The sequence below is a fragment of the Strix uralensis genome, chromosome 4 (genome assembly GCF_047716275.1).
Source record: "Strix uralensis isolate ZFMK-TIS-50842 chromosome 4, bStrUra1, whole genome shotgun sequence".
Classification (NCBI taxonomy): domain Eukaryota; kingdom Metazoa; phylum Chordata; class Aves; order Strigiformes; family Strigidae; genus Strix; species Strix uralensis.
Genome location: NC_133975.1, coordinates 14,048,383 through 14,073,720, shown reverse-complemented (window position 1 = coordinate 14,073,720; position 25,338 = coordinate 14,048,383). Strand labels below are relative to the sequence as shown.

At 35.2% G+C, this 25,338-nt stretch overlaps 2 protein-coding genes across 17 annotated transcripts in view; both read right to left on the bottom strand.

Annotated features, from left to right (window-relative positions):
* Positions 1-25,338, bottom strand: part of JAKMIP1 (janus kinase and microtubule interacting protein 1) — a 247,157-nt gene that overhangs the window by 119,951 nt on the left and 101,868 nt on the right. For 13 of the 16 annotated variants that reach the window (XM_074865729.1, XM_074865734.1, XM_074865727.1 and 10 more), the window contains 8 exons: positions 24,088-24,234; positions 23,292-23,432; positions 20,063-20,122; positions 11,975-12,103; positions 10,573-10,701; positions 6,103-6,186; positions 2,283-2,345; positions 951-1,049 (listed from right to left, as the gene is read on the bottom strand). In XM_074865729.1, the coding sequence (XP_074721830.1) occupies positions 951-1,049; positions 2,283-2,345; positions 6,103-6,186; positions 10,573-10,701; positions 11,975-12,103; positions 20,063-20,122; positions 23,292-23,432; positions 24,088-24,234 (852 nt within the window). Of the gene's footprint in view, positions 1-833; positions 1,050-2,282; positions 2,346-6,102; positions 6,187-10,572; positions 10,702-11,974; positions 12,104-20,062; positions 20,123-23,291; positions 23,433-24,087; positions 24,235-25,338 lie in introns of all 16 variants that reach the window. The other 3 variants (XM_074865743.1, XM_074865740.1, XM_074865741.1) reach the window with 3 other exon arrangements.
* Positions 16,352-17,748, bottom strand: LOC141942467 (uncharacterized). Its single transcript, XM_074865744.1, has one exon. The coding sequence runs from the start codon at positions 16,861-16,863 to the stop codon at positions 16,672-16,674; it is 192 nt and encodes a 63-aa protein (XP_074721845.1). The 5' UTR covers positions 16,864-17,748; the 3' UTR covers positions 16,352-16,671.

Sequence of the window (25,338 nt, the reverse complement as noted above, 5' to 3'; positions counted from 1 at the left end):
GTTCATTCTAAATGGTGTTAAGAATGCTGATGATCTTTGAAACTGAACAATGTGTTATCAGGCAATATAACTGTGTGGCAACTGTACATCACGCACAACTAGTTTAGTGTTACTAAATTCGACATGGGCCACATTTACAAGGTGATGAGAACTATTGTTTTCTACTGTAATCACAGGCTACATGTTCAAATTGTTATTAACAAGTAATTTTGCTATTGTTTCATCTATGCAAAGTATAGAATTTGTTCACCATGGGCAACATACTACTTTTACATACAGAAGTTGTACTTGTGCTTCACCACTTTGACATTCTCAGAGGGTATTTTTTCCTTTTTTCATTGACTGAGGTCGATTATTTCCAGTCCATGACCATTTTATACCATCAGAAAATGGACTTCAGGTAAGAGAAATTCTTTCAAAGCTGCTATCAAAATGTGTTCTTTTAAGATAATTTTACTTCATATTAATGTTGTCAATCTTAATGTAATTTAAAACAATTAAACATCGATGTGATGGATGTGTCAGATCTTTAGTCAGATCACTGCATGCAAGATGTGAGAAGGTGTGTTAATTTAAACAATGCCAACCAAGGCTATAGGATACATACCAAGTGATTTTACATGCAGGAAAGGAGCAGTTATGGAAATGAAACAAATAAAAAAGGCAAAAATATTGCAAAACAAAATATTTTATTAGATGAAAAACAAACTATATGCAATATATATTAGCTATATTACATCTTCATAAACATTAGTGAGCACTCTCTCCAAAACACATTAAGGCAGTGGCATCAATTTCATTATCCCAAGATACAACATTTAAAAAATAGATACCTAAGTGATTTCCCTTAAACATGCACCAGACATCAGTAATCTTTACAGGAATTTCAGCTTGGGTTCAAACATAATTTCTGCTCCATTTGAGAGTTTGCAACAGAGAGAATCTCTTACTTCAAGCTCTAGCACTCTGAATTCTAACAGCTCATTCTGGTCTTTTGCATCCTGCATCTCATTCTTCAGCTGATGCTCTTCTTGTTCCATTCTGTAAATCTATGAGACAAACACATCATAACACCCCGTAAGCAATGGAAAAGATACTGCACAGAGTTACAGTCCAGGGGTTTAGACAAAACTGTTTATTATTTCAGTTTCTCATTAGATGTTGGGCCATGTCTTGGAGATAAAGAGGGAACATCACATCAGAAAGTATTTGTGAGAACTACCAACAGAAAATGGTCAAAGTTCTCTTAGAATAGTAATCTGGAAGTAGTATTAAAAGTGATATGAATATTATATATAAGTTAAGCAATACAAGCTTTCTTTTAAAATCAAGTGAAAGAAACTGGATTACATTAACTTTTGGGTAGACTGTTCTCAATGTCTTTGCATAACTAGACATCTTGCCTTTACAGTATATGAAAGACAATAATGGAGGAGTTTTAATGACTACTTTTTAGTTGTCCAGATTTGCGCTTCGTGGCGCTAACAATGACAAAATAGAAATTCAAAACTGACTATTCATTATGCCAACTAATAGCTTTGGTCTACTGTCTATCTTAATTGGGTGATTTTTTTTTTAATGAAACTACATAGAAGTGTAACATCTGGCATAATGTACTATAATGCTTATAATACCCATGTAAATGCCTGAATAAATTAAGTCCAGCTGTGGCTACTTTTAGTCACAAATTTTTCTTTGGTTATCTTATTTTTATTCTATTAATATTGAGCTACTAACTAACAAAAATAATTCTTTTACTTCCTGAGTACTAGCTAACTTTTCCCCAATATCAATGAAGAACAATGAGGATGCCCAGCTCTGAATATCTCAGACAGTAAATGATACAATAGTCTTAAATCAATCAGTATTACTTAATGTGTGGAAAAATTGTAAAAAAATGGAAGACTGAAGGGAGCAGGCAATATCATTAGTGATCACGACAATAATAATCTTTGTGCAACTCGCAAAACACAAGATTCCACATTGCACTTAATATTTTAGATTGTATTTTGTTGGACACTAGAAACATCAGCCAGCTTGGGTTCTACTGTTGGCTATACATGTAATTCCACAATAAGGAGAAGCTTCCATTCCCAAAGAATACAAAAGCATATTGGTACATTAATCAGAGACTTCTGTCTGAATTTCTGTTTCTGGAGAGAAATAAAGTAAGACATTTTCATGTTGATGTTCCAGTACTTAGTACATTCATTTCCTTTTACTATTCCTTTTATGATAAAGGGCAGCAATCATGAAAATATTCCCAGATTCTGAACACATACCTTCTCTAGCAACTCCTGGTTTGTTCTGATTAACAGCTGCTTTTCTTCTACCCATTTTGAATCCTATGAGGAAGAAGAGGATTCAAAATATTAAAATTATATATATATATAGTTAAACAAGACAAACGAATGACCACAGTAATTAGAAAATTTCAGACATCATTGTACATTCAAGTATAAAAATGGTTACAGATCAAAAAACAAAGCTATCATAAATATTTCAAGGATAAATAGCATTTTAAACTACAGAGAAAATAAAAGTTCCTTTCTTTTCCTAAAGCTGTGACTTGTTTTCTAGTATGTTCCAACTGAGCATATATTTTAAAATCTTTAGTTGTGGGTGAATGCAGTTATATGATATCTTATGTCATTTTAAAACCATTTATTTACTCAGCTTAACTCAAAACTATTTCTCTCCATTGTAAAGAGTTGGGAACTTTCTTGCAGAACCATCCCATTTTGAGTGGTGTAATGCAAATCCCAATTGAGAAAGGGAAGAAAAAACATTTAATTACCCCAAATGACTGAAAATAAGTTTCAGCGTTATGCAGTTAACTGCCCTCTGCTAAAAGTGTGATAGTGTTTGTGATAAGGAATTCAAGGCTATAGAGGAAGGGAGGTGATATATGTTCTATACTCCATTTGAAAACTCTATTTCCATTCAATCATTTGTTCCAAAGCTGATCTTTCCTTTTAGGTTTTTCCATGGCTTCAAAAGACCTCAAATATCCCTTTAAAGACCCAAGCTACAAAAAACTGCCAGCCACAGCTGGGCATTCAGATTTAATGGGTTATAACAGCCAGATTTTCTCTGTTCTCCCTGTAGAGAAAAGTATTTATATAACCTAGCTCATACTGCTCTAATAAAGTTTAATAAAACAATATCCAACACTTACTATGTCATACTAACTCTAGATCAAATTATTTTTTAGGTAAAAAGGACAATTTATTTGAAATCTAAATGTCTTTTATTAAAGTATTAAGGCTGATACTTTCTTTGTCAGCAGGGTACTTGCACATTGATGCTGCACAAGAAATTAATGAAATCTGGATTTCCTAGACAATTAACCAGCCTTAAATGTCAAACAAAAAAATCTAAAACATTATGATATAATATTGACTCCAATTAGCATTTTTTAAAAAAGTTTAAAGTTAGCTTTCCTATGACTGTCCACTACAGTTTCATATTCTACTGTTCTTTCTCCTTTTCCCACTCATATACAAGAACGTGCAAGTGCATTTTAACTTCCATGCAGTAAACAAGCTCTTCGGAGTTATGATGTTGTATCACACTAAGAATAATACACTAAAATGAGTACTATTTGTACTCATTTGTCAATAATTTTTTAAACAAAGGAAAGAAATGTTGAAAATAAAATCCAATGTCTAGTTTAACATTTAACTAGCATTTTACCAAGGTCAAGGAAGGAACAGAGTTCACTCACAGACTTGGGGTGGATATCCCAATGCATGCATATGGTAAAAGGGAGGTTTGACTGTTACATCAGATCCGCAGGTTCAACTACTTCAATTCATACAAGTAGAACAAATAGATTAATTTACCCTATTAATTATTAAATTTTCTGTCTTTCTTGATTAAGTTCAACTTGACTTCCTGAGAAAACCTTAACTCCAGTGGAATTGTATTTGTATACACACCAGGTCACTGAGAAAGCTGAACATTCAAAAAAAAATTATCCATCTGGAGCATTACATACTCCAATATTTTGATATTTATTATTTACCACTATTAACAAGAATATATTATTTACCACTATTAGCATTTTATAAGAATTTATTCCCTTAATATAAAGTTTCTTAGACATGAACCTCAATGTACCTTGCAGAAATGGATTATTTTACATCTAGGGGAATTCTGACAGATTGGGCTGATGAGAGATTAACAAGAGCCATTGACACTTTGTCATGGGACATGACACACTTACTTTGCAATTACACATAAATTGTTATAAGCCAAGCTTCAAATCATTTTTTTTAACAATAAGATTCTAATCTTCTGCATGGAATTTGACTTTAGGAAAGTTGTGAAGGGGTTTGTTGCTTCTGCTTCCTAAAGCTGTAAAGTAAGACTAAAAATTCCTGGGATAATACACTAGGATCTTTTGATTCATTGTTTACTTTTCAAAAGCACTTTAGGGACTGTTTCCCCAAATTAACATTTCTCAAGTGTTATTAAATCATCATCACTACTGTGACAATCTAAATGACATAGTAATAAAAAAAAAAAAATCACATAGTGCACAAAGAAGTCAGTTTATCATCACAACCGTTTATTTTGTTGAATGTAAATACTAACAGGTCAGGAGAACTAAGCAGGTGCTAGAGCTCCCAGGAAGACACTGTGACCACTTCTGTGGAAATCTAATGCTCAGCGTACAAACTAGCCCACTAGAGACAATATCATATTGCTCCTGGGTACATCCCTGTTGGCCTTAGGATTACTAAGAGATACAAGGTTGAAAATGTGGTTATGAATCTCAAAGTAATAACTAATTAAATTCTGATTTCCAGGCATACCTTTTTTGACATATCATTCTGGAAGCAAAAGTCACAGAAGTAATTTTTTACATGTCTATCCATCTTTTCTTATCTTATTTACATACACAGTACTTACATTTCACAGTGTCATAGTCAACTATTTTGTTAATGTTTTCAATTATACAGCAATTTGCTCACACCACCTTTATCACCAACACACTAAAATGTCAGCAGTAGATCCTTGAGAGGTCTTCAGTTCCATTTATTCTTTCAAAAGTTCAGTGAGACATCATTTTTAGATTGATAACATATTCTCTATTTTTATTAATATTTTATTTACTAAGCAAATTTACTAAGCAAATTGCAATTATTATTATCCTTAATTTGAATGTGGTCCCAAAACCTTCGTATTTATACAGAATTTTACAGAAAGTTTTCTTACAAAGAATACACCATAAAAATAGTGATATCATGAACCTGGCATTATTCGTAGGTTGTTTTTATTTAATGCTACAGGATCATTAGTCTTTGAAATCTATATCAATGGACAGCTCTATCTTATTTTATTACCATATGGTACCTGCAATCTTAAAATTGTTATATTTCAAACAATAAAGCATAAAATAACATCTCGATTTTCTCAGTGCATTCTAGAAGTTACGCAACTGAACATGTTTAAAATGCGCTCTCATAACTCTTAATCAGCCTTCCTCAAGATCCTAGACATTACTAAATATGCATCAGTAGCCACATCTTCAAGTACTTACAAGATATACTGAAGCATAAGGCCTAATTGTAGTCTGGGTGATGGTATGAGAATTTGAAAGCAGTTGGGTCCTCCACCCAGGAGAGTAACACTCCAAGCACCTCCCAGTAACCAGACACACTAAGTGGTTCATTTCTCTAGCTGAAGCATGTGTGGAAGTGATTTGGTTTTTTAATTTTTCTATGCAACACACCAAAAATATTCTCCAGTACAAATATAGAATATGTATTTTATTGGAATTTATAGCAAACATAAACAAAATGGAAAACAGAAGAAAAGCCTGCACCAAATGACAATGGAAACAGAATTTACAATGCATGTACACGTGGTTATTTCTATATTATGCTTTAGTGTATTATGTGTTATAAAATTAATCTTTAATGGCATTTTCTTAGCCTATATAATACTTCCCTTTATTTAAATAATCTACTGCTGCAGTAGCAATTAAGCTGCATCAGTCAAACTAACACACCAGCAAGCAATGAAGATGGCAAGGGCACCACTGCATGCAAGGGAGAAAATGATGTGGTAAAGGACATTAAGAGAGCCTTTTACCTGTCCTTTCTCGATTAGAGCTTTCTCCAGGTCCTCAATTTTTGCCTGACACCTGAGAAGATCAGCTTGCAGTTGTTCACGAGTCTGGGGGGAAAAAAGTATTAAAAATTGTGTGTATACGCATGCACATCCAGATAGACTCGTAGATTTAATTACACACAGAATCAAAGTAAAGATATTTTCTACCCACTTATGGACTGTCCATTCAGCTTTTAATATTTTTCATTAAAATAACTGCTTTTGTGTTTATGTTACAAAATATTTAAAGCCATCAGTTTAACAGCATTTTTCCTTCATAGCCTACAAAGATTTTATCGCATATTCAGTGACAAAGCTTTTCCCAGTGGGGAATAAAAACGTTAGGAACTGAAAAAGCTCTAAGAAGCTATTCATATGCTTTAGTAATTCAAGGCAATTGGGGAAAGAAGGGCAAGAGAGAAAGAGAATTGCAATAAGCACTGAAAAAGGCCTACGGGTAAATAAAATATATTGACCCAAAATAATTTATCCATCCCATAAACAGCATACACTGCTTTCCTTATTCTACATGATTATTACATTATTACACTACAGTAAGTATTTTCCGCTGAGTCCAGTGATGCCCTAAAAGGGACTGGATAATACAAGGTACTAAACAAAAAAGATATAAACCAAAGCATATGTCTGGAGAACCTTCAGTCACCGAGGCTCCTTGAGCTACTGCAATTACTTTTCCCACGCTACTTCAGGTACTCTTTCACCCAATCAGTTCAAAAATTCCCACAGGGATTTCCTTCTGCACCTTTGCATCTTTGGGTCCTTGGTATTTACCTTTAGCCTCATCTAAAAATAACAGGATATGTTCATCCCACCAGAACATGGGGTCCTACAAAACCAATCATGCAAAAAGCTACTTTCTGACTCACTCAAAAGACGGATTTGCATCGATGTGACAAAAGAGACCAAAATGCCATTAAAAAGAAAGAGCAACCATTCCAAAGTGTACTAAAGGGACAGTTTGCAAATGCCTGCAAAAGAAAATTTAGAAAACCTATTACAACAATATTCATGCCAAGGTCTCCCTTCCCATGAAGGCAAAGGTAATATATAACGGTCTTTCCTAACTGTCAAAGACATGAGTGCCTCTGAAATCTTACTTTAATAATAGATGTAATTATGCCCCCTGCCCCAATTCTATCTTGAGAAGTGATCTCTAAAGTCCTTGTTGCTTTTCTTGGTTAAGTGTCCTACTTAAAAAGAGAGTGTCAAATGTGACTAGGATTTTATAAGATGCTGAGGACTATAACAAATAAAGCCATAAAGCAGTAATTCTACTATTGTAAGAACTGGAAAAGTTTTTTTTTTTCACAGGGAAAAGAAAAAGTTAAGGTTGGTTGAGAGCCACTTCAAAGAACCTTGAAAAAAAAAAAAAACAAAAACCAACAAAATATGACACATTTTAAAGTAAACCCTGAATCTTCTAAATACTGGCTCTGGGGATAATAGACTAACATTATTAGTTGTAAATAACGCCAGATAATGTCAAACAGTCTACATTCTTCTGTAAATTTTATCTGGAAAACTTTGCTTATTAACACACAGAAATTCTGCTCCCACAAGCATACTGTTTCTATACTTCAGAATATTCAGTAAGTGGATTTTAAGATGCTTGCCAGAGAAAATGACATGGATGAAATAGTGCACATGTATGCCTAATAACCATCCGCAATCTAGCAATATATAATTTGTGAATATTTTACTAATTGTTCTAAGCAGTAGAAACATTAAGCTAGTGGCAGCTTCTACCTTTGGGATAAATCAAGTCCATCCCCACCAGTAATTTTTAAACCACATTCAAATCTTTGTCTTTCTGCATTATTAGCGACACGTTGCAGTGGCACAATACAATGAAGGCCACTGTAGCAAGGCAGTAGTATGTAATAATTCACAATATTTAACACATTTCTCCATTTTGGGGGTTCAGGGTTGGGTTTTTTTTGAGGGGGGGGGGAGAAGTAGGTTAGGGTTTCTTTTTAATGCTCAAACACTTTTTTAGAATCAGAGTCTTATTGAGGTTGGAAGGGATCACCTGTCCAACTCCTGTGCTCAAAGCAGGGGGGCACCTAGAGCAAGTTGCTCAAGACCTTGTCCAGTGGGGTTCTGAATATCTCCAGGGATGAAGACTCCACAGTCTCTTTGGGAAACCTGTTCCAATATTTGACTGCCCTCAGAGGAAGAAGGGTTTTTCTTATGTTTAAATGGTATTTCTGTATTTAAATTTGTGCTCTTGTGCTTTCACTGGATCTCACTGAGAAGTGTCTGATTCCATCTTTTTTACTCCCTCCATCAGTTCTTTACATAATTTGATAGGATACCCCTGAGCCTTCTATTATCCAGGCTGAACAGTCCCAGCTCTCTCAGCCTCTTCTTGTGTATCAGGTTCTCCAAGCCCTTAATCATCTTCGTGGCCCTTTGCTGGACTCTGTCCCATATGACCATGTTTTTCTTGTACTGGGGAACCTCAGATGGATCCAAAGACCTCACTCCAGATGAGGCCTCATCAACGCTGAGTAGAGAGGAAGGTTCACCTCCATTGGTGATCACTGGTAAGGCTGTTGGCTGCAAGGGCACACTGCTGGCTCACATTCAACTTGCTGTCCACCAGGACTCGCCACATAATTTTGTGCAAAACTGCTTGCCAGCAAGCCAGCCCCAGGTCTGTACTGATGCATGTAGTTCTTCCCCACATTCAGAACTTTTCCTTCTCTTGTTGAATTTACGCATCTTTTTCAGGCAGTCAAATGTTCCCTCTGAATAGCAGCACAACCATCTCATCAACCAGCCCTCTCAGTTTTGTGTTATCTGCAAACATGCTGCAGGTGTACTCTGTTCAGTCATCCAGGTCATTAAGGAAGAGGTTAAATAGTACTGGACCCAGTAACAAGCCCTGCAGTACAACACTGCTGACACACCTCCAGCTGAACTTTCTGTTACTGATCACAACCCTTTAAGCTATTTCAGACAATTCTGAGTTCACCTTACTGTCCACTTATCTAGTCTGTGCTTCATCAGTTTGTCTATGAACATCTTATGGGGAGGAGTGTCAAAAGACTTACTAAAGTCAAGATACAACAACATCCACTGTTCTCAATTCATCTGCCAAGCTAGTCATCTCATCATAGAAGGCTCTCAAGCTGATTAAGCATGATTTCCCTTTCATAAATCCATGCTGATCAGTCCCAGTCACCTTCTTGTCTTTCAGACATTTGGAAACGGTTTCCATGATTATTCGCTCCATCTCTTTCCTAGGGACCAAGGTGAGAATGACCAGACTTCAGTTCCCCAGATCCTCCTCACCCTTCTTGAAGACAAGAGTGACAGTTGCTTTCTTACAGTCAACAGGAACCTCCCATAATTGCCATGACCCTTCAAACATAATTGAGAGTGGTCTTGCAATGACATCAGCCATCTCTCAGTAGTCATCAATCTACAGGTTCAAGCTGTACTTCATGCAGAATGAAGGACATGAGGTGAAGATGATGAAGTTTCCAGCCCTATGGTTACTGCTTTCTCATTTGAATGTTACATGTTCTTTGGTCATTGATCACAATAGTCATTCAAGTAGAGGGTGACTTGTAAATATACTACATTCCTAGACATGCCCCTGTCTGCAAAGAGCTGGGATAAAGTAGAAGAAATTTTGCCTCAGGTTAACTCAGCTCTTTTTTGATGTCACTGCTGTTCAGTGAATAGATCTGGGGACTGAGTCAGAGCTCACCAATTCATTATGAAGTGATTTCTCTTCTCCCCAGTTTGGAAAAAAACAGAATGAAAGATGTTAACATGACTTCTGCTGACCCCATCTCTGCACTAAATGGTCAAACACAGTGGTGACAGAAGGGTAAAGGAAGACAGAATAGATACTCTCTCAAACCTCAAATACCTATAGTACAGAGATTGCTGTGAGGATAAAAAAACATTATTTCAGAGAGAGTAAACAATCGCACATGCTGACCTAATAGGAACAATTAGCTATGTACACCTTAGTGGAAGAATATTCTCAAACTGAGATTTTTAGAAACAAATTATAATTTCATATATTCGACAAAACACTTGAAGAAAAACTTCCTTTGTCAGATTTGGGTCAGATTTTTAAGTACCTAAATACTTATAACAACCTACTCTCCGATCCATTTTAAATCCACCATGATGCTATCCAAATTGCAGGTTCAATTGGGATATCATTCTCATTAACACTGTTTTACTACTGAAATCTTTAATTATTATGCATGCTAAAATGAAGTATAATAATAGCTTTGTTCAGATTGCACCAGATGAATCTAAATTGTCACTTTACTGATAATATCCTCTTATCCTCAAAAACATTGTGCTTTGCATTTCACTGACCTGCAAAGATATTTCCTGCTATTCCAAGTTTTTCATCTTTTTCAATGATTTCAGAGTTAAAAGAAATGTCAGTTAAAAAATTACCCTTGCTTCTCTCTCTGCATCCAGGGTTCCACCAACTTGTTCTTGAAGCAATGCATATGCCCTTTGCAAAGCTTGATACTCTCTTGTTAGCTGGCAGAACCTTAGTTCAGCTTCTTCTTTAGGTGTGCTCTTAATGAAGAGGGAAAAAGAAGTGGTTTTGCGCATGTAAAGATAAATGATGATGGGTTTGTATATATAGACAGACTCACAAATGCAACAAGCAACACAACTTGTATTGAGTCTCAACGTTTAATAAAGGTTTAAAAAACCAAAGCAAGTGGAAATGGAAGGATGATTTGAGGATGATGAAGAAATGCAGAGATCAGTAAGTGTTTCGACTGCACAATCTCAGGACAGTGTAAGTTACTGTATAAGTCAGTAATGTATAGAAATGGGAAGAAACTGACTGGAGAAAGATGAGAGGGAACAGTTCTCTGTACCACTGTCTTCAGCAACTCCACTGCCACAGGGGCTTCAGAAGGGGTCTGTTCTATTTGTCATGCAGTCCATCACTCCCTTACCCTTTGTCTCTACTATGCCACAGTAAAGCATTTTACCAGCACAAGCACACTAACACAGAAGTTATATTTCAGAAGCCATAAGATGTTTTTTTTTAAATTCTTTTTAACATGAAGTATTTTTAATATCTGAATTTTCTTTGAATTTTGAGCAACTGACATCAACACTTTCAAGGTCTTTCCTATAATGCTGAGGGCAAGAAATGTCCTTCCCTTTAATTAATTTTTGTTCCAGAAACTTGAACTCTAAGAAAAAGAGATTACAATATTTTTAGATGTTAAACCTATAAAAATATGAAGCTTCCTGTGACTGAGGAGTATTAGGCACAAGTTAGTGAACAGGAACGAAAGATGAAAAAGAGCATCTGATTCATGCTTTGACAGTCCTACAATCTTTTAAAGTAGGCCAGCTGTACTGTCTATCACAGAGCTGAGACAAAACATGTCAGTGGGCATTTACTACCTATGATCATCTAAGCCTTAGTGAATAGCAAAAGCCTCTCTCAGTATTGTAAGCACAGGAAGAAAATCCTGGTTGTATCAAAACAGTCAAATAAATTATAGGGTTGAAAAGCAAAGTATTGTCTAGTAATTTGACTTTTGGCAAAGCAACATGCCTATTCATTTTCTTTTGACTAATAAGAAGGGGCTTGAGAAAAACAATTTCATTTCTCAGCCCAATATCTGCCAAATCTGTCAGGCAGAATATTATCTTAATAATTCTATTGCAATGACTGTGGATGTGTTACTGCACTTGAAAGAAAACAAAGCAATTCTCTGCCAAATCTTTCACAGTTCCTGTGGCAGGATAGTTGAAAAAAATTTTTACCTTTATACTCCATTTAAATTTTTATAGAACTGAAGAACAAATCATCTATACTTACATCTTCCAAATCTTCCTCTGGTGTTGCTGGTGTCCTGTCTGTTTTATCTGTGTTATATGAAGTTACAGATGATGTTTCTGAATCAAGAGATTCTTCATCAAATCCAAAAAATGTCTCCACAACATGCCTCTGAAAAGTTAGTTTTTCTTAGTTACTAGCAAAACAGTTGGAAAACCCCAATAAGCCAGTAAGCAGTAGCCAAGGTCTTCTCTGACCATTATTTTACTATTTAGCAAGAAAAAAGTTTCCTTTGTAAACCTTTGTTCTCTGATTAAATTAGCTACCTTTTCAACATCCTTTGTATAAGAACCTCCAAGAACTGAACTGCACATAGCACTGCGTAACTGCCAATAGAGTAATGCTTTAGCAAAAGTATAAAAGCTAATTGTCTAAATCATACAGATCTTACAAGATTCACAGTAGAGGAACGCAATACCTATTAAGAAGAAAGTAACCCAATACAATGTATAAGATGAAGAACCAAAAGGGAAGAAATATTCCAAAGAAAAATGTGGAACACATTTTGTCATTCATACTAATTTAAAAAAAAAGAAAAAAAAGAAAAAAAAAGATTAATTTATAATATCTGTTTTGCAAAATCCTTCTTAAAAGTATAAATTGCCACTTTCCATTTGTTTTTCCAACTCCATCATTCTCAATTTTTTCAAAAGTTTGCTCCAATACTATGACTAATCAAAAAAACTCTCCTCAGGGAAAACCAGCATTTCAAAATGCAGATTTTAAAAAATTTATACAATGTAATCAATTAAATGCATGCTTACAGAAAGCTAGAGAAAATGAATAGCCAATGGAAATGAATAGTACAATATTCATTGTGAAAAAGTGATATTTTATATAAAACATCACAACTGCAATAATTCTTTCACTGTTTTAAGTCCTCTTCCCACCAGTTTCCTAACATATGCTCTGAAAGCAGCAGATTCCTATAGAAAATTCTGCTGTTTAAAAAAAAGAAAAAACTGCTTAAACATTTAAGTAGAAAAACACTTTTTCAAGTATTTTTCCTTCCAAAATAACAATAAGTTAACTGTTTTACAGTTAACCTTTAAAGCCTAACATTTTACACCATACAAGTGTTTAAATAAACCAACACAAGTTCAGAGGAGCAAGAAAATTAAGAAAAGAAAAAAAAAAAAAAGGGTGTTGCTGGAAAAATGAAGTCAGGTTATAAAGCATCCTAGACAGGGAAGCTAGTAGATAGGGGTTGCTCTAAGAAGATGAAGGAAAATCTGTCTATCCGCCTCTATATTTTTTGGCACTGCTTGGTGCTGAATCACAGATCCTGATGTCACAGTTTGTTGTTTTAAAAAAAACCCCTATAAACCACACGTTGTATGTGAGAAGATAATAGCCTTCCTTGTTCATTAAAAAGGCCTAAAGGATGAAAAAAGTTATCAGTTGTTATTAACTCAGGAACACAGACATCTTCCATCTCATCAAAGCCAAACTGGCTGAGTGGAATATATTGAAAGGTTTTATTTTATCTATAATGCCGTATCACATGATGAATTCCAAATATTTACCTTTCACTGCAGTCTTCTAGACTTATCTAACTTCATACATTCTTCCAGAATGTCTACAAAGTACTGTCTTCACTTTCTCACAAAGCCTCATAATGCTTACTTAACGTATTTTTTTGGCTCAGCACAGCTCTCATCAACAGTCAAAATACTTTATCTTGAATTAAGTGGTACCATAAAATCAAGTTCGTAGCTGTGACTTGATGCCTGCATGCGTGACACCATGCACCCCATTTACAGCCTGCAGCCCTCGTTACCATGGTCCACCAGGTCACACTCATCACTCATTAGCTAAACAACTCTATCATAGTTTCACAGTATAGCTAATCCCACTCAAACTACTGAAGATAGCTTCAAGATCCTCTTCTGAACCACCTAATTGCTTCACTTCAGATAAGCACTTCAAATAACAATTTTAAAAATTAATTCAGACTGCATGTTTAAACTAACTGGTTCTACTAAAAAATCCTTCTGAAAGGATGATATGCACCCCCCAAAAAAAAAAAAAAAAAGCCACATCTTAGCCACATATTTTCCAAATAGACTGTGGTTGTTATACATTTCCATACAGACAAATATGATGCAGCACAGAAGGCAAAGAGTTTTTGAACAACCTTTAGAAACAAGCTTCCTTTTGCAAGCTACTAGACCACTACAGTTATTATTTAGTGTATCTACAAGTAAAGAAAATGAGTGCAGGTATAGTACTAAAACCCTCTAAAGACACATTACTCAGTTTAGGAAGCACTGTGATGCTTTCACTAGGCAGAGCTATGTCTAAGCTGCTTAAGACAAACACTCCCCTAGGATAAATTCTTTCCTCCAGCATTCACATGCTACACCAGCTTGTTCACGGTTCTGTGTTACTTAACAAAACAAAGGACACAGGGAAAAGGTCTAAGCTCTGTTCTAGAAATATAAAGACTTATCCAGAAAGCTAATGTGTTCTCTCACACTTGAATTACAAACGTTTCAGACTTCTCTCATACGTACAAAGGTTTACCACAAAAACTGAGGTGTAATTAGTCCTTGGGAGATTGCCCATCCAGCATTTCTCCCACAGTAAATACTGTTTTCAGCCTACAATCACCTAACAATGATACTACAAGTAAATATTGGAAGTTGAAATTAGGGCTAAAGAAATGGTGCTACCTTCAGGTTGTGAGGAAGACAAACAAATTTACAATTTGAGTTGTGAGGTCAACTCAGCAGGAGGAACTCTGACTCCAAACTGATGAGCAGATACAGTTTCATAAAGATGAAGGTAGATTTATGGAGGTAAAGAAGGTGATGGCAAGTAAACAAAACCCAAGACATTAATGAAAACCACATCCTCTTTTTGCAGTGTGGATACTTTCTACTCAAAGATGCTGAGAGTAAACCCAAAACAAAGCTGCATGCAGACTCTTATGCCAATAGTTTTATATCCTGCTCTTCTGCCCAGCTTGTCTGTGGATGGGGCTCAGAACATTTAGCCTATGCTTTGGAGAAATCTAGCCAAGGACAAGCAACTCCAAGGACTGCAGAACATCTGACCCTGCCCATGCCTCAAGCTTCAAGGGTACTTGGCCTCAAAAATGACAAATGCACTTAAGCAAAGCTCAACCAAAAGCTGTAATAAAGTATAGGCTTGAGGGCTGACAAAGTGAATGAGTAAAGCCTTGACTTTGAAAAGGCTGGTAGAAGGGACTTCTAAAAGATGGAGAGCAAAACTCCAGAGTGTTATCATATAATTGTCCATGAAGGTCAGCAGCAGCTTAGTTAAAACTGACAATAAGACTTATCATACCTAAGGGCTTTTTGCCTCAAACTACAGCCACTTTTGTAAATAACTCAGCTTAATCCTTTAATCCTGCATGCACACACTCGCACACACTGTTTCAAGAGTGAAAAAACAATAGCAAAACAACAGTGAGTTTGATTTTACATAAATGTATATAGGTTTGAGAAGATACTTAGAGCAATGCCATTATTTTGACAAAAGATACTAGCTGCATTTAAAACATTTCACTAGTAGCAAGTATAGGGAAAACTAATTTGCATATATTAATAAACAAATCTTTTGATTATTAGATGGGAGGAAACTATGCAAGAGAATTAGTATTTCTCATCACACTAAAAAAAGCCTAACACTTCATGGAAAGTTAAAAGTAAAAAGCTGTTAAATGTTATACAGATTGCCTATAATATTTGGAGTTATGAGTGAACGACTTATTTATTGTTAATGACTCCTTCCTCTTTAGAGAAGCTGTACATTCATCATTTTGTGGAGCAGATACTTTCCATAGAAATAGAAATAAGGTATTTAACCATTGTATATGCAGTGTAATTGCACATGTATGAATTGCTTCATGACATAACTACAAAATAGCTGGTTTTACTGTTGATCATATAGTATCTAAAGCAATTAGCTACAAGAAGTGATTCACAGCAAACCCAGAACAAATTAACTGATAAGGGAACAGCTGTAGAGAGAAAAAAAGGAAAAAAAAAAAAAAGACATCTGATTCATACAAAGTTTGTTGATAAACACTGTAATAAATAATAAGACATAATAAATACACCAAGTCCCAGGGAGATTCCACATGTAGCTCAAAAGCTGAATCACAGTGGTTTTTTAAAAGTATATGCAAACATGTACAATACTCACTGGATTTTTGAAACTATACACTATTTTTGTTCAAGTTTCATTCAGACTTTTCTTAAAACTGAGAACATTGTCAATTAACAATTTAAAGATTCTTTTATATTGATTTGTACATTTGTTACTTCTAAATCATAACCTCATAACTGAGAAAATAGTCATATAAATTGCTGAAAATTTCTGATTTAAATTCTAATTTCCACTGACTACTGTCATGCATTTAATAGCAAGTATTTTTCATGTGGATTTATACCAATGTTTTCACATAATTTTAAAATAAAATTATGCATTAGGTCTTTATAACTCAAGTATTAGTGCTTCTGCTGAATTATGGTGCTCAGTAAACATCAAAGTTTAGAATGTTATAAATCAATAGTGACACACAGACCCTATTCTATGCAAATTTCAATATACCCTCATTTTTAATGGTTTGGATTAGATATACTTACACATAAATAATCAGATTTCTCTGTTGCTAAAGTAGTTTCACTTTACATTTAAATATCATGTTTTTAAGTAATTAATCTAACATGATGAAAATGGTCCAAGATTAATTTCCTTGTAATGCAATTGGATGAGCTAATCAGTAACTTCTTACCTTCATGCTTATATGTCATTTCTTGGCAGCCAGAAAAATACAGGCACACCAAAGCACAGAGGCAGATAAAAAAAGAAAAATATAAAACAAGAAATATGAACTCCATCACACCAGTGAGCAGGCTTTCCACTATCACAAATACAGCTTATTTATTAAAGTTTAAATAAAGAAACAAATCTGTAGAGTCCTGCAGTTGCCAAATAAAATGGGCAATTATGCCTTATTTTCAAATGAATGACTCCAACAGCCATGGAATCACTGTAACTCCATTCTACACATCAAAAATAAAGAAAACCCCAAAAAGACTGTTTCCAGAGTTTCTTGGTTATTTCACTACCAAGATTGGAAAAAACCAAAAATGAAAAAAAAAACTACAAAATCAAAGAAATTAAAAAAAAAAAAAAGGAAAAAAGCATGCTTTAAACAGAGAAGAAAGGTTCACTTTTGGTACATCTTTTTCCTAATAAGTTCAGTGGCATGTTATCGTTTTAAAAAAAAAAAAATCTCTATTAGCTTAGATTGCTTCACTTCAGAGTAAATGATCCTACAGCACCTGACTATACAGAGTCACTATGTTACTCATCTAAACATCTCACAATCACAGAGGTTATAAAGGCTCATCCCACTATGCTGCTCCTTCCCTTGGGGAACCTGAGCCCGTTGCCAGCACTGTTCTATAGACTCCTGTGCCCCTTGGTAATTAAAAGAGTGCTCCATCAAAGCTACACTAGCAACAGTAACCTAGTGCGCCTACAGAGCCAGAAATAACAGACATCTAATTGCAAGAAGAAAAAAAAAAAAAAAAAAAAAAATCCTTGGTATTTTCAAAAGCTTCTGAGCTGATGTTATTTGGGCTCAATGGGGCTGTAAAGGCTGCTGGACTAGCCTGACAGACCATTCACACAAGCTGTCTTAAAAGATGGAGAAATGCATGCCATGGATTCTGTTCCAGCTAACAGGAATCACTGTCAGGAAAACACACAGAAAAGAAACACAGACACAGTCTAGTCAGAGTACCTTGAATATTAAGGAATCTGGAGTGTAAAAGTACCCATTTAGGAGAAGCTGCAACAGTCATGAATGTAAGTCTTCACCCCATGCACCAAGTTCCTGTTTATTAGAACAGAAAAGGAACCTTTCTATACCTTTTAGTCGGAGCTTATCTGACCACATTCATGAGACCTAATTCTCACCAGTTATTTCCTTTTCAACTTTGTCAAGGGAAGTGGGGCACAGCTGGAAACAGATCAAACTCCAACAGCCCAACTTGACGATTCATTGTGCTAGTGCTAATTTTACATTTAATGAAATTTAGAAAAGCAAAGTCAAAGATTTACATCAGTAACTTCTCCAAGTGGTTGGATAGGACAGATACACCCATAATTTCATCTACTATTATATATAGTTTATCATCTGTATAATATAAAAATCCTGCACAGATCATAGACAGAAATATCTGCAATGTACATGTCTATATATAGAGTAACTCATCTTAGACTGCCTTTATAGTCTATGGAGAGAAATAGGCAATTTTAGGACAAAACTCATATAGCCTGTTTAGATATCTACTTCCAGAGAACAATCATCACATAATGTTACCATTCTGTCCAGAGTGAGATGTCTATATCTCACCTCCGTTAATGACATCTACCCAAGCATTGCAAATGCATAGTTAGATGAATTCTGCTGTTTTCATCTGAATTCCTGAGATAGGCTGTAACAATAGAGAGGATGAAGATGGTACAATCCAAACAGCTCATCTGGGTAAGCAGCACATTCTATATAGATTGTTTAAGTTAAAAAAATGTTGGAAAACTGTGGGAAACACAGCTTTTGAGGACTTTGATCCTCACAGGACACACAGGTGACCTGGAAGGAAACCAGCCTGTATGCCAGCACTGGATTTTTAGAAGCTAACAACAGTGTTTAAACTCCAAGTCAACACTGCATATACATGTGAATAGCCTACAGCTTTAGAAGATGGCAGGTCATAGGACACTAATAAATATATTATTGATGACTTCTTTCCTTCCTTAAGGAATTAGCACATTTAGAAACTATATATGTATAGTTATATAACAACTAGTATAGTATATAGAGTATAGATAGTATACATAATCCCATTCACCTTTCTCTCACAACTTTCTCCCTCTTTATCACTTGTTTTTGTTTTATAGTCCTGCTTTTCCTTTGAGGAGATAGCATCAAATATACATATATATTTAATTTTATGTCCTGTTTTTAAACTCAGTCTCAACACACAAACTTCCAAGTATACTACACCAAGAAAGAATGGTTCAGGATTACTGTAAATATATTTGGCATCTATCAGCCTTCCATTACATAACAGAAAAATGCAAAGTTTATTGTTATTCTGAATTTTTCTTTTTCATATGTAAAAGACACATCAATATTAGAAGCATAATTTGAAGAAGTTACCGCTGAAACAGAGAACCCCAAAGGTTAAATCTTTCAGAATACATGTATTACAGAATGCAGAGCAATAAAAAAAGCACCACCTGGAGGTCACTGGGAATATACTATGCAGAACACACTGACAACAAGCACCCATTTATGACAGAATGCATCTTAAGCTACATATAGATGACAATCATCTCTCCCCTCTCCACTTCCATTTTTTCCGCTCTTACCCCATTCTCCTCCCCTCACACACTCCAGGCTACTAATGCTCAACTTCACAGAAAACACTGTTCAGCAAAATTAACTACTTTAAGCACATGTTACAATAAACACAAAAGATACACTCTGAAGGAAAAATTTTTTGTTTCTACAATCTAGATTTTTTTCTTGTACTTTGCATTCTAGAGCAAAACAGTTACTAGAGAAATATAGAATCTTACTATTTATGTATCACATACAGAAATATTTTGATAACATGACTAGCATGAGTTACAGCTTTCAATTACAATTAAGTAACTTGGTATGAGTAGTTTAAAGGGTGTATTTTCTTTAAAAAGGACTGAGTATTTGTCCTTTGAAATGTTAGTTGTTTCAAGTCATTATGTCATTTAGGCCTCAAGACACTTGAATATTTAGGCCACAGTGGCTAAAAGTGTATTTACATTGTTTAAAACAAAACCCAAAAACCCACTACTTGTGTGCAGTACAAAACTTGCTGCTCCTCAATTATCCTAAGAAAAAGTTAGTAAGCGCTCACCAGAGAAAACAGGAGAATTATATGAAATTTTGCCATTAATTTAAGTAGAGTTTTAATTGCAAGCACTTTTTGAAACAAGCACTGTTCGCAACAACAGAAATGCATGGAAAACCAAAGGTCTGCTCACCTTTGGAGGCTTCAGACTTTTCCTCTTCTGTTTTTTAGATCGCAATAACCGTTCCCTTTCCTAGAAGGAAAGAGAACATTTTGGTATGGATTTCTTCTAAAACATTTAGATATATCTAACACAAAGAAATATCATTAACATTTTCTTAAAACCTATGGTAAAGCTAACAAAAAGACAATGTCTTTATGCTTTTAAATATTGCCATGTTGATATAACACCACGCTGTACTGCAGCTTTATCCCTTTAGCAAACAAACCTTCAGCCATATACTTTACACACTTGATGGGAAGTTGGCAAGAAAAGGCTTTGTTAAGTACTGGGCACAGATATCTGACAGTTCTTTTCACTCTTTTACCAAGAAGCTCACTATGGAAACAGAATTCACATTCTCACTCTGGTGTTCAACCATCTTGAAGCAGCATGTTGGTAGCGAAAAATAAGTCCAGCCTCAGTAATTACAAGTCATTATATCAGGCATACTCTGATATACAAGCATGCATATGCAGATATAGTGTTACATGTGACTTCTCCTTGTAGGGTAAAAGTCTCAAATCCAAAGGCTGTGTCAACTTGATGTCTTTTTTCTACCATGACTTTGGAACAAGATCACAATTAACTATATCATAACAGGAGGAGGTTGTAACTGGGCAAATGCAGGGTTTATGAACATTTAAGTTCAAGAATACGGCTGTGAATTCCAAAGGAGGAGGAAAAGAAGGTAAAAAATGCAAAGGAACAAGCCAAATAAACCCCAACAACACAGGAAGCAGGTGATCTGTCTCCTTGCCTTTTTGCTGATTCTTCCCTTAGCTCTGTGTCTTTGCTTGCAGCACCTCTATTTTTAAAAGAATGATAGCAGTTCCAAGTGCTTCTCTAGCAGTTATTGCTCACTGCGTGGTATTATTCTATTCAGAGTTATTTGTTTTAGTTTCAGTTCCGAAACTGGACAAAAAGGAAGCTCCCAGTGGAAATCACAATAAAATAATTTATCTTTATCAGAACATTGTTCCAGGAATGAAGTTTTGGAAAATACGAAATAATTCAGAAAAGCACAACAACTTATATAGCACCTTTAATACATGTGGTTTTCAAAATAAGGAAAAGTAATGACTGCCAAGGTAGAATGAAGCAAGTATTTCAAGCTTCACAATAATGTAATGTAATGTAATGTAATGTAACACAAAATATTAAGCTAAAGCTGAAACCACACAGATGATTCTTACACAGAGAAAAATGCTCTCTCCTCAGGTGCCCAGTTAAGGCACAGTCCCTGCTTTAACCTGGGTCTCCTGCATCCCAGGCAGGTGTCCAAACAGTTGGACTTTCCTGAACAAACACTTCCTTGTCTTCTTACTCCCTTGTAAGAAGACTGCTTAATTTACTGTCAATTTACTGTCAATATTACATCAAGATACCAGAACAATAATAATGTCAATTAAAAAACACCATTTGCTGAATCACTAGCAACTTTTGCAGTCATCTGAGTTTATCTTGACAGCTTTCATTTTAAGAACTGACCAGAACACTGCTGCTGTGGGAGAACTCAAGTTGATATGGTTTCAGCAGCATCAAAGATATCCTACAAACAATACTGTTAATCAACTCAGACAACCTTACTGCCTAAAACTATTGTTCTTATTTCTGTGTATCATATTGGTCTCAGCTGGAGTTAAGCTGATTACTTTTGTATTAATCAAATATGTGACATGTGGGTCATTCTTGATAATTATGATACATTTGTATTCTGTAGAGGTGTGGTTTGAGCCAGAAAAGAGAGCTAAAAAGCATAATGGAAGTGCAGAATCCCACTGCATTCATATTGAAGGCAAAACACCAATTAGTTTGTACTGCCAACCAAAGCAGTACCCTAGTTAACAATTTCACTTATTTCTGTGAGTGAAGAAGTATCTGTAAATAGGAAACAAAGCAAAAATGAAACCATATTTTAAAATATTTATTTATTTTACTTTCACACTAAACAGAAGTTAATACTAGTTAACCAAAGTCAGGATACAATATATTTTCTCAGATTACTTGCTGAGACAGTAAAAAGAGAGTCCTTTTATATCCACTTTACACTGAAATATGAGGTTGTACCTGCTGTATACTGAGAATTTAATATCATGTCATAGTATCTGCCTGTACAGTCGTATTTGAAAGGTAAAGCAGCACTGCTCTGTGAATCAGACCCTACATCACAGTGTCTGAGGAACATCCTACTCTTGTAACACTGACACTGGGAAATGCATGCAGACATCAATCTTTGGCACTGATTACAGAGAGAAATTCTGGGTCAAAATCTCAGAGGAACTGCCAAGAATAGAGACAGTGCTCCAGACAGAGCAATAAATACATCTTGTTAGTTTATGTTTTTGGATCTTCTATTTTTATTTTCAATGTTGTATTGAATTAATTTGTTTACACAGAATCATCTTAAATTTGTTTTATTATTTTGTAGCAGCAAGTAGTGCCATTTGAGATGCTTTAGAATAGTCTGCCTGGGTTCCAGATGCTGCTCCAGAAGGACAGGGGTCTCTCAGCAATGATACGTCGTTTCTGCCAGCACCAAAAGGGTGTATCATACATTGCATTAAATAGCACTAGACAACTCTAACACAACTCAAAACAGTCCTGATCAAACAGTGCAAACATCTGTGAGCATCATCTTAAGAGGTCTTCACAGTCAGAGGGTAGCAGCTGTGCAATTCTAATCTTAAAATATTCTGCTACCTTTGTTTGGATGAATCATGCATATTTGTCTCCATTTGTTATAAAGACAGCTAGTATGGCCAGCTCAGTTAGAGATGCTTAGTTAGATGAAACAAATGCCATCCTGCATGTTCCTTTCTTTTAGGAGAACTTCTAGATCAGGAGAGTGATTGGGTTTGCACCAGGGTCTACATTCAACACATTTCAGTCATTAAGTTTTGAAACGTGTCCTCTCCTGAAAGTTCTTCAGTTGTTGACAGCCAATTTTGTAAGTAAGGTGGATGGACTGATGCACTTATTTTCACAAGCAACTCACAATAGGTAAATATTTTATAATACAGAGATTTATACACATTCCAAAGAAATTCGTTCAGTCACTGAGAAATAACAAGAACCCTTTGATGCCAAAGAACTATTTCTATATCACTGCAACAACTGGAGTTAAAATACTGCTCTCAGATATTTAGTTTTCCTATAGATGTGTGTGCATGCACGTGTGTATACCAGTCATAAGCATTACCACTGTGAGATCATCAATAACATGCTGCTGTTCTTTGACTTGCAGTCTAAGGAATTCAATTTCTTGTTCCTCTCGTGTGCTGCTGAGATCATTCAAAGATGTGTGCCTCTTCAGTGTTGGTTGTGCAGATAACTTCTCTTTCTACAAAAATTAAAATAAAATTTAAAAAATAAACATAAAGAACATTTTCAAGTGTCTTACCGGAACAGTAGAAAAATTCTGTGTGATGTAGCAATCAAGAATTCTTCAGACTCATCAGTGCATACTCCACTACAACATCAGGCCTCTTCCAGCAAAAAAAAAAACTTAGATATTCTGTATGCCTCAGTGTTAATATCTCACATAAGTTATTTTAAAACAGAGTCAAAGAACACAGTCTGGGACAAAATTAGCAGTCAAGTGAACTTGACTTTGCCTTTGGCACATGCACTCAAATTCAGTTATGACTTCTAATCAAAAAAGTAGCATTTATTAAAGCTGACTTTTAGTCATACATTTTTAAAGCCTCCAAACACATTTTATCTACCTGTGATCCTTTCCCTTAATCAGTGCAAACTGATGCAACACAAAGCACATGCCACTCTGAATTTAGAGTACGAATATTCAGTTGAAGTGGATGAATTTAAGACTCAGAAAGACTCTAACGGTTGGACTAGATGATCTTCAAGGTCCTTTCCAACCTAGATGATTCTGTGAAATGTCTGCATTAGAGTGAAAGCCTCACAAGTACTTCCACCTCAAAAGTACCTGTATGCAATGCGTTCTTATAACATGATGTCAGAGATGATTTACTTACCAATTCTACATTTTCCCTTGATAGATTTTTTATTTTCTCTTCCATCCTCTGGATACATTGCAACATATCATCATTTTTTTTGCTCATCCTCTTATTTTTTTCTACCAAAGGCTTCAGTTGACTTTCTGTCTCCCGAGAACGTTTCAGCTGCAAATGGCAAAGAAACAAAGTTACCTGTGTTTTAGTTTATAGTTGCAGAAAAGAAGAAATATGTTTGTTTTCACTTGCCTTCTTCCTTCATTCAGAAAGTTTAGTTCATTTGTTAAGTAACATCTTATATAGACTACTGATGAACTAAGAACTACAGGAGTCCAAACAAAAAAGAAATAGCATTTTTGTGCAGTCTACAAAAACACTAGATCTCCTGACTGGATGTTGCTCTTGGAAAACACTTATGATGATCCATAAAAGTGTTTTCTTGATAAACTAATTTTGTTGTATATAAGCTTCTTGTAAGCAACTAGGTCTCTAGGATAGTCATTTTCACTGTCCCTTAGTAGGAGTAAACTCTTCCTACTCTGCTTTAAAAACCCTATATCTAATGTGTAATTAGAGCAATGAGAAAGTTAGCTGGAGGGCACAGATTCAATCTCAGCATTCTGCTGACATTTTCAAGCTGCTCAATTTTGTTCCTGTGGTTTAATGATGTTAGACAATTATGTGAAGAAAATTACTGCTCTTTCTTGCATTTGCATTCATTCAATATTTCACTCCTTTTATTTCATTAATCCTTGAGCTGTTTTCTTTGTAAAAAAAAAATCATTTTTCCCTATCAAAAGATTTTTCAATTTACTGAGTTTTAACTGTAAATGGGAAAAAGATAATCTTTCTCCTGAGGTAATTTCACTGAGTATTTGGTCTTCTGTTTCATTCTCAGAAGAAAATTATTTCTCACAGTGCTCAACCACACGAGCTTACTGATATTATGTATTATTGTCTCACACTATGACAAAACCTTCTCTATATCTTTTCCAAAATGTATTTCTTATGCCTCTAGGTCAAGCATCAACAGCACTTGACTGAGCCATACATGTCCTCCATCTAGAGGGACACTGAAGGATAGATGTTGCAGTACTTCAGCATTCTTCAGGGATGTTTTGAATGACTTAAATCCACAGAAAGGATTAGAAGGCTGAATTACCTTGTCTTTATATAATGCAATCTTGAAAAAAGGCAAGATGTCCTTGAGAATATAGAGCAAATTAACTGTAGAAGTAGAAGTCTGTAGTACTATCTGTAGTAGAAGTGGGG